The following is a 13,845-nucleotide window of genomic DNA, read 5'->3' as shown; positions in this document are numbered from 1 at the left end:
TCTCTCTCTCTCTCTCTCTCTCTCTCTCTCTGTACAATCTGTCCAACATGTCTCGTGGAGTTGCCCAGGGCTCTTTCCTGGGGCCTGTTTTGTTTCTCTTGCACCTGTTGCCTCTTGGTTGTCTCATTGGTGGTTTTCAAAACGTGTCCTACCACTTATACGCTGATTATGTACTTGACGCTTGTTATGTATTTTACAAAATCATTTGTATTATTATGTCGTTTTAGTGCTTCCTTTTTTATGTGCGGCACTTTGTGATTTTTATCCGTAAAAAGTGCTTTATAAATAAACTTTACTTACTTACTCTCTCTCTGTCTTAATTTAAATATTTTAAAAGCATGTTTTGCAGGAAGCACATGTGAGCATGTTTTCTCTTCTGGATAAGCTGAACAGCAGCATCGCGTCTCCTGCACAGTAGTGTATTTGGTATGACCTGCATGAACACACTAAATAAAGCAGTGACCTATTCTGAGGGGGGAGAAAAAAAACAACAACAACTCATAAACCTGTGCGATGTCGGGATTAAAAAGGAACATTTCCACAAATGTTGTTGCTTGTTTGATATGAATTACCGACGTATCATTTGAGAAACGACCCATTAAACACACTTTGTTTTGGAAAACATTGAGTAAATAGTGGATAGAGGAAAGGACACATGAAGTTGCAAAGTAAATATTTTTAAACTTTGTGTGTGCAGCAGGACTCCAACATTTCCACCAGAACAAGCCTGGTGGCACAAAGGTAAAACCCAGTGAAGGAGCTGCCAATCTTCCTCACCATGGAGAGACAATTGGGACGCCTGGGAAATGCAGCGCCACAAATCTGGCACCGACAATTATAAAAACATGGCAACGTGACCATTTTTCTTGCCTGCGGCATATTTGAACAATATTGTGCTAAAATAAGTAGCCAGCACACTGTTAAAATATGTTGACGCTAAAAAAAAATAAAATAGTTTGTCTTAGTGGCCAGGCATGTCTTGATGACTAAAATTCGTGTAACTGTGAAATTTCACAGTAGTTAAATTTTTAATGAAATAATTCCTACCGAAGCCAGAGCCAAATGTGGGGGTAATTTGTGTTTTGTGACATGAACATTTGGCAGAGGCAGACCTAAAACGATGCTCTGGTGTTTTAGACAAAAGCACTGCTGAATGGGATGGAGCGGAATACCTCAACGAGGGAGTTCTCCATCATCTCCTGTCCATCAATGATTAATGGCTAAAGTGGTTCCATTTTCATGGTAGAGGACATAACAATCTTGCATCTGAGCATTTCTGTCCCTCTCCACAAAGCCCCTTAACAGCTACCCTCACCCAGTCGCATCGCGCTATTCCAACACGCACCTTGCCCACTCACCCCCTTGGCCCACGTGCTTCTTCTTCTCAGCTTCCGTCAGCCAGCCGCATTGCTGCACATAAATCGTGCAGCCAACTATTTTGTTGAACCGTGTTCCTGTTAACATCACTCATCTTCAAACACTCCCTCATATACAGTTCAAATAGCGGCCACAGACCCACACAACAAAAGGGAGCAATGTAAATCCTGAAGCTGAAATAACAAAAAGAAAAACAAAACCGACTTACATTACACTTGTTTAAACAAAGTGAAGTGAATTGTAAGAGGACGCTGTCTCACCACTTATATCTGATACTGGAGATGCTTTTAATCACTTTCAATGTTATTTAAATATAAATAGGAGGAGTTTCTTTTGCTCCCCCCCTACCTTTAAGATACATGTACAAATTATACATAGTTTTAAAAGAGCTTCATACGTCTAGATTCTGAGGTACTATACCAGCTATGGTCATTGTCTTTTCCACGGATGCCTTATATGATGCTGAATGTCACCATATAAACGGCTAAAGAGATTTCTCTACCAGGTATTTACAACCAATAATCAACAAAATGTCATGTAATATATATTTTTTAAAGTAAAATAAGCTCTGACTAATCTCCTGAAAATGTAGGGTAACCTTGTAATTTCCGTGATACTGCAATCAATTAAAGTGCAAATTCATGCGAGGACTTGATGAAAGCACTGGGAAAGAAATTGATGACACTTGAATATATGACATGCGGCTACGACAGCGAACTTCTACCTTTCGAGGAGTGCTTGACTTGATCTCTTGAGAAAGGTGTGAAAGCATTGCATTGCTGAAAATGTGTAACTGTGACACCGTCTCTTAAATGACTGAGAAGTGTTTTTTGCTTTGACGCCTGAATATTTACAAGGTACTTTAATGTGGTTGCCGACCTTGACTGTGTGTCGGTTAACATTTCCTTACTCTTTCCTTTTCTGTTATAAAAGGCGTACCACTTTTTCTTTTGTAATATAATTCATACTATTTATAAAAACGGATACCGTCACTGTTACTGTAACTAATAATATTATATTATTTCATTAAAATGAGTTACTGTTCTGTCACAATTACCACTGCTGGAGAAGATAGTTTCCTTGCTTGAGCAAACACACAAACCCAGTAAAGCCATTAGTGACCCACATAATGATTTTTCAGGACCGCAAGGTATTGTAATGATTAGTTCTCCTGCTTCCCATCAAGAATACCCCTGGTTTGGTCTTAGTTTAGGCCGCCCTTGGTGTAGATTTTACATGTTCTCTCCTCGTATCTTAGGTTAATTGCGCACTCTAAATTTTGTGTGTGTGTGTGTGTGTGTGTGTGTGTGTGTGTGTGTGTGTGTGTGTGTGTGTGTGTGTGTGTGTGTGTGTGTGTGTGAGAACTACTTCCATTATGATAACTGGCACTGCATAATAGATTACATATTACATAGATTACATAGCTAACTACCAGATTAGAACATTATGTCCTTGTTCTAGTATTATACATTAAAATACAAATTTAGCATGAGTCAGTTCAAGAAAATTCTATTTGTCCAGTTGCAAACAATTTAGAACATTTTCAAGATCGTAGCTGGAAACAGTTAAATGAGTTACTTAACTTTACTTAACTTTCTCGGGAGGTTTTTTCATTTGTCATTTCATATCAGTGTCAAAAAAAAGCAACAATGATCCATATTATCTATACAACTCCCACACTTTGTTTTGTTAAAAAAGAATAAAAAAAAAAAAAGTCCTCCCACTTTATTCACACTATCAGTGATGGATATAATTGCTCATTCACCGCTCATGAAATTCAACATTTGCTGTTTGGTAAAAGGGCACAGACAACATTTTAAGAATATAATTGTCAAAAGGGCTTTTCTTCTAATGCCACTTCTTCATTTAAAAGCTAATTTAATTACAGGCCATTAGTTTAATTTTTCATCACAGTGAACAAGGACACACAAACAAAAGGATATTGTAAATTATGAATAAGCGACTCATCTTGAAATATAAAAAAAAATGTGTGTTTCACCCGAGGACTAAAAAGTACGGTAAGTGAAAGTTTCAAGAACAGCCCAAACAACTTTAGACATGATTGTATATAAACTGTGAATGGTGAACTTGAGATTAATTACTTATTCAAATGGTTTCAATATTTGGATATATGATGTGTGGACAGGTTGCCAGTCCATGGCCAGGCAAAGACAGGAAGACACTCACACACACACACACACACACACACACACACACACACACACACACACACACACACACACACACACACACACACACACACACACACACACACACACACACACACACACACACACGCACTCATATTCATGTTTATGGCCAATTCAGAGGCATCCATTAACCTGAAGTGCATGCTTTAGAGGGTGTTTGGAAACCAGAGTTCCTGGAGAAAACTCACACACGCCTCATGAAAAAGAATTATAATCTTTGTACGGCCTCCTGAAAATGTGATCATCAAACTGGTCTCTCACCTGTAAAAAAAAAAAAAAAAAAAAAATACTAAAGAAATGTGATGTGAAAATTGCCACATTTCACTGCTCAGTCGTGGAGATCTCGGATGTGGTGGAGGTTGTGAATAAATGCCAAGTGTTTGACTTTGATTATGTGGTTTAGTAGTTTAAGTCATGAAAGAAGGTGTAATATACAGGAAATAGTAAACATAGCCTCTAAAAATTGTACAATATTGACAAAAGCAGCTCCCTTTAGGACCCCATTAGATAAGATCTGGCATAATCGTTACTGACTCTACCTATCTACTGTACGATCAACTTCACATGTTGCCCTTAGGTAGACGCAGATAACCGAAGGCAAAAAGAAATATTTATCGGAAACATTTTGTCCCCGATGCTGTGAAGCTAATCAATAAAGTATGATTGGTTAGGCGTTTCTAAGTGGTGCCGAGTGTATGCTGGAAAAGACTGATGTAATGCTTGAGATAGGTATATATATATATATATATATATATATATATATATACTTTACTCTCTCTCTGTGAGAGCCAGAACCATCGCATTAGTTATAAACATTAGTAATAAAGCAGACGTACATGACAGAATACAGATCAAAATAAAAGAACACACAAATTCTATCCTAATATTCTAGAATAGGTAATATAGACATTTTGCATTTCACCAATTTGCTCAATCGTTCTTGTCCTGTGTTGGAAAAGTGAAGATATAATTTTGGAAAAGCTGTTCTCCCGTGCACTGGGGATTCAACTGATATTTTGGGATTAACCCTCAATTTCATCCTCAGCGGTGAAAAGGAACCGTCGTCCCCATATCCCGATTAATTCATATGTTATCATCCATCTTCAATACAGCTTTATTAAAATCCGCTTCCAGCTGCCTGCGGATGAAGGAAGTTCACCATGTGGCCAGTCACACACATTTAATCTCTAAGAGACAGCAAAGCTAAAATGGATGCTATTTTGCATTGTGTTAGGAAACAGGAAGCATCCAGAAAAAAACAAAATAAAAAAAAAACTCTGTAGTTCATGAGGTAAAGGTCCAACGCCTGAGATATTTGCACTGTGATGCTGAAGAACTAAAGAGCAAACGTAATTTTTAAGCAACTGTGATGGAAAATACCTCATCGCGTGGCCTGATTCACACGCGATATTACGAACAAATCAGCTACATAAAACTCTCGCTTGTTAAAATTATCAAACACATCAGAGTGTCGAGTTTAATGTTTTTGCTAGAAACAGAGATCAGAGATCTGTGATGTACCCGTTGAACTAACGAAGATATATCTTACATAATACTGCATTTTTCTGCCAGTTAAATTCAATGCGAAATGTTTTTTACTATCATTTGCTTTAATTAATTCTATCTTATCTTCTGTACTCTGAAATGTGTATTTGCTTGTTTTTGGGGCTTACGTTTAAAAGAGTGTGTATTCACGCACGCACGCTTTTGAATGTGAACATGGAAATAAGATGTGGCTCACGTAGAGACGGAAAAGTGCCTCCGAAAACTGTGTCGTAGAAGAATTTTCAGAAGTGAGCATCAGGTGCGTGGAGCCCAATTGGCACGACAAAGTAATCACATCACTCAACTTGTTGGCTCTGCACACTGTCTGGGATGGTCCGAGGACAATTCAGAAATCGCTTCACAATTCTGCTGTTGTTTAATAAGGGATTTATTTTTTATTTCCATCTGTTTTGTTCCCGTTTGACCAAAATCACTCTGAGGCCAACAGACACAAGGCTCTCGGTTATTTCACAGTCAACATCGGAAGCTTAAGGATCGTTGTTGAACGGGAAGGACAACATTTCTCATTATATCACTTCAGCGCCCTCCAACAACTCATTCAAATTTCATCTTAGCAGTTATTTTCCATTGGCCTTTGACTTTCCGCGTGTGTGTGTGTGTGCGTGCGCACGAGCACTATTGTGCATGCATTTCTTTTTGTCTTTCTGTTTTGCAGGTCTTGTCTGCGATGTTTTTAAATAATTCATACAGCACTTTAGTCAATAACAGTTGTTTAAAGACTGTCTCACCCCGCTCACTTCTCTGTTTATCCTGGGCACTCCTCTGTCATGTATTATTTCAGCTTATTGGCAGCCTGGGGACTCTCACCCATGCACTTCCAATCTGGAAGAACGTAAAAAGCCCAGGAATAAATGCTAATGTGTCTTTCAAAATTGTAACTGAGTGGCAGGATTACTTTCCGCCTCAAAAGAATAGCCTTTAGTGAGGTTCATTTGAATTATTTGCAGAAACTGTTGACTTCACTGTATAATTGCTGAGGGACACGCAGCAGTTGTAGAAAATGCTCAGCATGTGGCCATTATTTCCCGTCTCATGGTTTATTTCATTTGTCTTTTATCAGCGTCACTTAATGAACATCGTAACTTCAATTTCAGGTCAATATTTAACACTTTGGAAAACACGATTTCAAGTTGATTAAACTAAGATCAAGAGTAATGTTTTGGTATACATCTGGGCTTTGTTACCTGAAAATACCTCAACAGTAAATCAATCTTGTAAACGTCTCCTTTATATCTGAATGTTTCTGAAGATATTGCAATTAAAGTTAGATTTAAAACACTTCTCCAAAACGAGATGTTGTACCGTTGGTTTTTGGACTTTGCCACACAGAGAGTGTGTCGATATCCCCTCAGAATGAGTGCCTCTCTTCCAGCCCAGCATCCACGTCTTTGGAGCAAAGGATAGTGCATTCGTGCTTCATATATTGGTCACTATATTCACCGAAGACACAGTACAATGAATCCATCAGAAATATTTTTTTCCAACACTAAACTGGCAGATTTTGTTCTGATTGCTCAACCACAAAAAAACAAGTTATACTCTTTGCTATGGACCTTTTTTTTTATTTAATTTTTTTTAAATGTTCATTACACTCATCTCTTAACGGCACGATTTTCGGCCGTCAGGGTCGTCGAAGCCTTCACACTGTTCACGACTGTGAAAAAATGATCGTTTTGGCAGACTGTACGAGCTGAATCTCCCCCGACTCGATGTGATTAGGTAATCGCCTCAACGTGAGTCGACGACAATTACGCGTCATGAACGTGTGGCATCCATTCATGAAAAATAAACATGGACAGACCTCTCGCCCTTGTGGTATTCTTATGTTTGAAGAAAAAAAAATCCAGAAAAAAGGAAGAGGAGAACACGGACGCGGTCGTGGCTCGGAACCGATTTTAGGACGAATTCTCCCGCAATCTGATCTTTTACCTCAGATGGCAGAAAATCACGTTTTTTGTGGGAGCCTTTACAGACTGCAAATACTATGTAATTACTGTATTACTAATTGTAATTCTATGATAGGATTATAAAAAGCATTCAAGTTGATTTTATAAAACTAAATTACAAAAAAATACAGTTATCTCGGAGTACTAATCCTCATATTCGCTAGTGGTGGACGGACTTGGTCACAACTTTCAGCTCAGGCGTTAACAACAAGACTTTGACCGAAGTTGACCGTCCTTGATCTACATTATCCAGTCTGTGGTTTAAGTCACTGGTTGAATTTAAATTTTAAGCGTGATACAACTGCAAAATCACTGACTGAATAAATGTCTTCAAAACGTGTGATAATATTTAGTTTTTGTTTTGTTTTTTTGTCTTCTGTATCTACTGCAGGGCAAATAAGTGATGACCTTGTTAAAAAAAAAAAAAAAAAAACCTTCACACAGCTCGACAACTAAAACTTCAACTTGTTTGCTGAAAAGTCCCTCAACAGAACTCATCTCTGACAGGTCAATCTACTTTACTGGGACGACAGACACACACATCAGAGTCTTTTAGAGATCATGGCTCTGAATATCATATTTTAATACAGTGTAGGTAGATAATGTGTGGCAGCAAGCAACACAATGTGACTGTAAGCAAATTTTGTACCAGTGAGATAATGTATAGAAAATCTCAGCTTATTCAAGGATCATTACCGGGATAATGTAATTTTTAATACACATAGAGGAGGCTACTAATGCACGTCAAGTGGACCATTATTGAGGCAACAACCGTCACATAGCTTTTAAAAGGATGACCACAAGCGCCATGATGAAGAGAAATGAGGGCTGTTGAACATGGATGTTTATCTATTGATTTCGTTAACGTTCATGCACTCAGCTCTAAACAGTTAGAATTTGTGGCTTTTGTTGTTTGGCAACCTTTTGGACCAACCTGCATTTGTGGGATGAGCAGGAGAGTTGACTATGAATGGGATGCTGTTCATGTGTGTTGGTTGTTTGTTCCATTAATAAAAAGTGAAATTACCAGGATGCTTTGTTGTTTCAGACTTAAATCCTTCAGCCGCAGGCGATAACAGAATAGGTTGTTTGCAATGGTAGAGAAGTTGTTTTTTTGTTTGTTTTTGTTTTACACAAATCTATTATTAGTATATATATATATATATATAAAGGGGCAAAAAAAAAAACATGTTTTTAAATTAAATAAAAAAATTTGGTTTATTAAACCGTGCGCATGCATTAAGATGATTTTATTAATCATTTTGATCTATTTTCTAAACATGGTCTTATAATTTCATTTGGACCACTTTTCCCTAGTTAATTTATGTCTTGCTCGCTTTTTCCTCATTATCAGAACATTTCTATCACACAGATTGAACTCCAATGCACGAGAGTTGATTTGATGACAGAATGGCTCACTGTGTGCTCAGGGGCCATGTTGAGCAGAAGCTAAATCCACCAAAGTACACTGCACAAAGTTTACTCTGAATCTTACTTCCACCCACTATCATACGAAATGCCAAAGGCTGAAGGCTGTCGCTGTTGACTGTGAAGTAGCTTTTTCATTATGTAATCTCTCTGATGAGTCCAAGTACAATAATTCTATGTACTTTGCCATGTGCATCATTTCTGCTTCGGATTTTATGTACTTTTAAATAGCAAGATGGTTTATGGAGAAGCTAAGACAACAAGTATCTTGGAAACATTTTGTTTTTCTCTTTAGTGCTCTTAACAGAGCTGAGCAAGCGCTCGGTTACAAATGCTGCTCAGAAATTGTCGGCATTGTTGTCAGAAACCAAGGTTGCTGTTTTTTGGTGGTTTTTTTTAACACTCTCTACCTTTAGAATCAATCGTCATTGGAAAACAAGGCATTGTAAGGTCAGTTGATTCTCAGTAACAACATTTGCTCACAAACTACATGGTCACAGTATTGTCACAATTTTCTTTTTCCTTTCCAAGAATATCACAATGCCGACTGGAACCGCTGTGTCCCTGATTATTATCCATCTGTTAATGTTAACGTCTCGCTATCATGTTCAACATTTTGTTTGTTTTTTCTATCTGCTTGAGTATTCACAGGTTTTTTTTTTCTTTTTCTACTGCGTTGAACCTTTAGGGATATCTTCCAAGTCACAAAGAAATATAAAACATCGCTTTATACTCTTTTCTATTATAAAAAAAAAAAAAAAAAGACAGTTAGACATCAGACTTTCACAGCTCCCACACTGTGTATGTTTTCTTAATTCAGATGAAAGCCCCCACCTACGCATACGTCTCACCGCTTTCCCATATTACATAAGCATAATTACTAAGTTCACTTTTCTGAACAAACAACAGGGCTAGGCCATGAAGGTTACGCGGTCAGTTTTCCTTCAGATCCTCATATCAGTTTGATCATCAGAGGAGGAAATCCCTGGTGTATGCCATCTTCGCACCGTTTAAAGCCTAATGTGGGTCTTGTATTTATCATGGACTGCTGGTTTCTGTTTAGGTGTTTCAAAATACCCGCACTACGAAGGTATTTCAGCTTAAACTTATATTAATCTCACAGGGAAATTCTTAAAATTTCCCCTTTGGAAGTAACAAAGTATTTCTATTCTATTCTATTCTATTCTATTCTAAACTTCAATAACTCTGTTACCCCATGCTGATTACTCTCATCTGAAGGGAACTTTAATCTATCACCAATGTGAATCCCACTGCAGGAGAAATAAATGAACGTGCCAAAAGTAAACATTCTGCACAAAACTGAGGACTGCAGACATGTAATAATTTAATAATTCATGTCATGTTGTCATTTTAATTCTTTAAGGTCTTTTGAACAGAGCTAATATTTCAGGAAAAAAGGCATGAGTAATACAATTGTCAAACCTCGAACAAAGCATCAAGAAAGACCACCCACTGTCAAGGTTCTTTTTAAAATGTTGCACTGAATAGGGTTATTTTCAATAGTGATGGAAGATACTTTACACCTCAACTTGGAGCATAAAAGTGTCAAATATCGTTCTGTTTGCCTTTGTCAACATTCTGCCTCATTTCATACTCCTAGTGGGAAAACAGTGTGGGGCTTTTTAAGTCTGACAAAGACTTACTCAAAACTAGTTAACCCGGGACCATGGAGTTCACATAGTTTATACCACAGCAGGTAACACATCGCTCATAGACAAGACATAAAATCATTATCCTGCCAAGCAGTGGGTCAATGTTCAAAGACCACTCTTGTCACGGATAATAGTTTCCTGACAGGTGAACAACACTAACAAAACGGGATGCCATTGAGTAAGAAGGGAAAACAACGTCTTAAAGTGGGACACAAGCTGGTCAAGGTAACAAGTCCTGGTATATGTCTGAGGGATTATGTAACGACCAAACAAGCTCCGTCCTTTACAAGTTATGTGTTTTAGTTTAAATATAAATTTGGAAAAAAAAAACATCATTAATTCAAAGTTGTGGATTCAAGTTGAAAAATACGGTCTTTTAAGATCAGGCAACACATGGTTAAGGTTAGTGAAAGATCATGGTCTGGTTTGGTCTATTTTCCACTGTTATGAAGAGTAATACAAAACTCAATCTCAAGTGTCTAACACAAATATGCCGCCACAAACTCCTGGTATTTTATTGAGCTACAACAGTTTTTTTGTGTTTGTGTTTTTTGTTTTTTTTTTGGTATTATTTCCTTTTGCACTACTGCACTGTGAGAGACATTGGATGACACATTGTCAAGAACAAATTCAATCCATCACACTTGTGAGGTGGCTGAGGAGACGCTTACAAGCCTCTTGTGAATCACATTTAAAATTATTGTCTCTGCTAAATGTTCAAGCTAACTAGATGTACTACAACCGCACATGGCCAGGCCACGTGCAGCTCTATTTATCTGTGAAGACAATGAGTCAGTGGGCCTACACAGCACTCACTGAATGCGTCTGCCAACTGTGAGTACATCTGCTAACTTAGAGCCTGTCTGAAATCCTACACGCGCACAGTTTACTCACAGCTCTTGTATTGGTGTGTTGCTTGCTGCTCCACCCTCAGCAGGCAAGCTGGCATCAACCTTGGGGTGATGCGCTTGATCTTTGCGCACGCCTCACCTCTTAATGATAAAATGAGAAAACTGGGTCGGAGATGTACATTCCCAACAGAAATAGTGGGAAGTTAACATCTTCAGCTGAGCACCAACTGGGAAATCATCTCTAAATAAATCAAATGACTTTCACAAATAGGTGAGGAGCCTATGGGAGGCCCAGGTTTGCTCCTGGGAGGAATGAACAAGTCTGGATGATTAACTGAGAAATGAATGACCTGCTCGTGTATCCACTAGAAACCTACTTGAGCAATGAAATGACTCTAAATTAAATGGTATTTGATATGTTGAGTCCTTTAGACAGATGTTGTTTTTCATGATGATTCATTATCTCTTTTCAAGAGTGGTATCAATTCCCTGATGTAAAAAAGGAAAACGTCTTGATTTTACTCAACCTGTTCATTGAGACAAAGGATTTTAGACGTTGCCATTTTGCATACAATCAGTGGATTCTTTTTTTTTTTTTGGGGGGGGGGGGATCACATTGTATTTGAATGAAGGGATGCCATTATGATGCAGACAATACCTTTGAATTAAATCAAACTGAACATTTTGCAGCTGTTCAGAAATTGTCCACAATGACTGTTTAAACTCATGCAGTTGGCAAAAGGAGAGAATGAGGCGAGAGGAAGAGATAAAGACAGAAATCCAGAGAAAGCAGCCATTCACGTGTATTAAAGAGAAATGGTAGTCCCAGGATATATCACAACTCACCAGAGTTGGGATCGGAGTTGCCGTCAGCTTCAGTCCTCTTATCGGGGGAGGCCTGCTCGTAGAAGTCATCCTGCGCCTGAACCAGAGGGAGAGGTTGTGTGAGGAGGGAGCCACTGCCTACAGGCTCGTGGTCCCCCAGACCGCTGTCACTGCAGCTCTCCTGGGAGCCATCCGGCAGGTGAAACGTGACGCGCCGCTGTGACTAGAACCAAGAGCACAAAACAGAGCCTCTGATGTTAGTGCTCTGCTCTGCCCCCTCAAAACGTTTCTTTTCACCGTGTTATTCTACACCAAGCTGAACACGCTCATGCTTGTTGCTTTTAACACACTGAGCACTGGTCGGGACTGCAGTGTGGATTAATTTCTGTCTGAATGATGTAAAATGTAATATACATCATCGCTGCAGACTAAGAATGATTACTGAATTTAAAAAAAGTATCTATTTTGACTAGAGCTGGGATATTGATGGGAGTTTACACATTGTCAATACAGTCACGTTTCACTGCACAATGACAACCAATAACAGCATGCAAATAAGCATCATGCACTGTAACAAAAAAAAAAATCTACCAAGGTGAAAAGTGTAAAAGTTCTGTCTCTTCCGTAAGTGCATAGTGTGATTAATGCATGACATAATTGATGACAGCCATAAAATATCTAAATATGTGTGGCAGGATATTATCACGTTTGTCACGGTTGCTGCAGGGACATTTGCAGCCTGATTGTTTACTTTGTGTTGTCAATTTGTTTGGGTAGCTGGCAAAGTCAAAGTGGCCTGCAGAGTCAGGAGAAGTCACCCCGGGGACGTCCTTCTCCCCACATTGTGTATCGTCACTGAGTGGAGGAATTATTCACTGCACAAGTGGTTCCGGGATACGTGTTAGAGCCCCTATTTTTTGTTGGAAACGTGCATACGAGCACGCATGCACGCGCGCACACACCTTCCCCAAAGCCATCCTGATTGAATTTCCAATTGTTAATTCCAAGTGTCTTTTCCCCTTGCTCTAATGACATTTTCCTCAGGCTTTTTCATAAGTCCAGACACAAGCCTCCAGCTAACCTTTCGTGAGCACAGAGAGGTCCCCACCACATCCTTGGTGATGACAGACAGAGACGGGTTTTACAGTAATTATTGGCAAAAGCAAAGGTCACCCAATCTGCAGTCTAATGCAAATGACCTCATTATATATTTTAGAACTGCTCGAAAAGCATGCAGCATTCAATTAAACAAAAAAAGGAGATGAAGGAAAGAAAGACAGAAAGAAAGAAAGACAGAAAGAAAGAAAGAAAGAACAGAAAGACAAAACAAAAAAAATGCCTGCGTGCACACAGATGCTACCTTCAGAATCATCTACATGAGCGTTCTCACACTCATGATGGATAAATGTATGGACAGACAAATAGACCGACAGAATCAAGTACAATTAAATATAAAGGTCTTGTAAAACAGTGGGTATCTGAATAAATGCCACTGTTGGCAATTATGAATAGGCAGATGATCAGATCTGGTATTTTGAATGGAAATGACAAAACAGGGAACCAAATATATATATATATATATATATATATATATATATATATATATATATATATATATATAAGTGTATTATATGTAAGTGTTTCTCTTCTTTGGTACATTAAAAATTGCATTAGTGCTGGCTTCATGTAAAGCGAATCTTGTCGTATGTGCACAGTTTAAAACACTTTGTAGTGGAAATGAACTCAGGGAAACAATGAGGTGAAGAGGAGCCTTAAAGATGCCACATTTAACGTATATGCCCATTTAATTAATGTTTGTTTTTTTTTTTTTGCTTCCTGCTGATGCCAAAGAACCTGGCCGAGGGTAAGGTAGCACTAAAAGTGCCCAACTAAGTATTTTGATACTGGCTAGATTTTCTCATTCTGATCGAGTGAGGAATACATTGCAAAGTCAATTTTTTTTATTTTT

At 38.4% G+C, this 13,845-nt stretch overlaps 1 protein-coding gene across 1 annotated transcript in view; it reads right to left on the bottom strand.

Moving 5' to 3' along the window:
* pcdh9 (protocadherin 9) overlaps positions 1 to 13,845 on the bottom strand; it is a 203,640-nt gene that overhangs the window by 48,264 nt on the left and 141,531 nt on the right. Inside the window, exon 4 of the mRNA XM_080491593.1 lies at positions 11,898 to 12,099. Coding sequence (XP_080347719.1) covers positions 11,898 to 12,099 — 202 coding nt within the window. The remainder of the gene's footprint in view (positions 1 to 11,897; positions 12,100 to 13,845) is intronic.

Source organism: Lipophrys pholis, assembly GCF_963383615.2.
Source record: "Lipophrys pholis genome assembly, chromosome: 2".
NCBI lineage: Eukaryota > Metazoa > Chordata > Actinopteri > Blenniiformes > Blenniidae > Lipophrys > Lipophrys pholis.
This window is presented reverse-complemented; position numbering and strand designations above follow the sequence as displayed.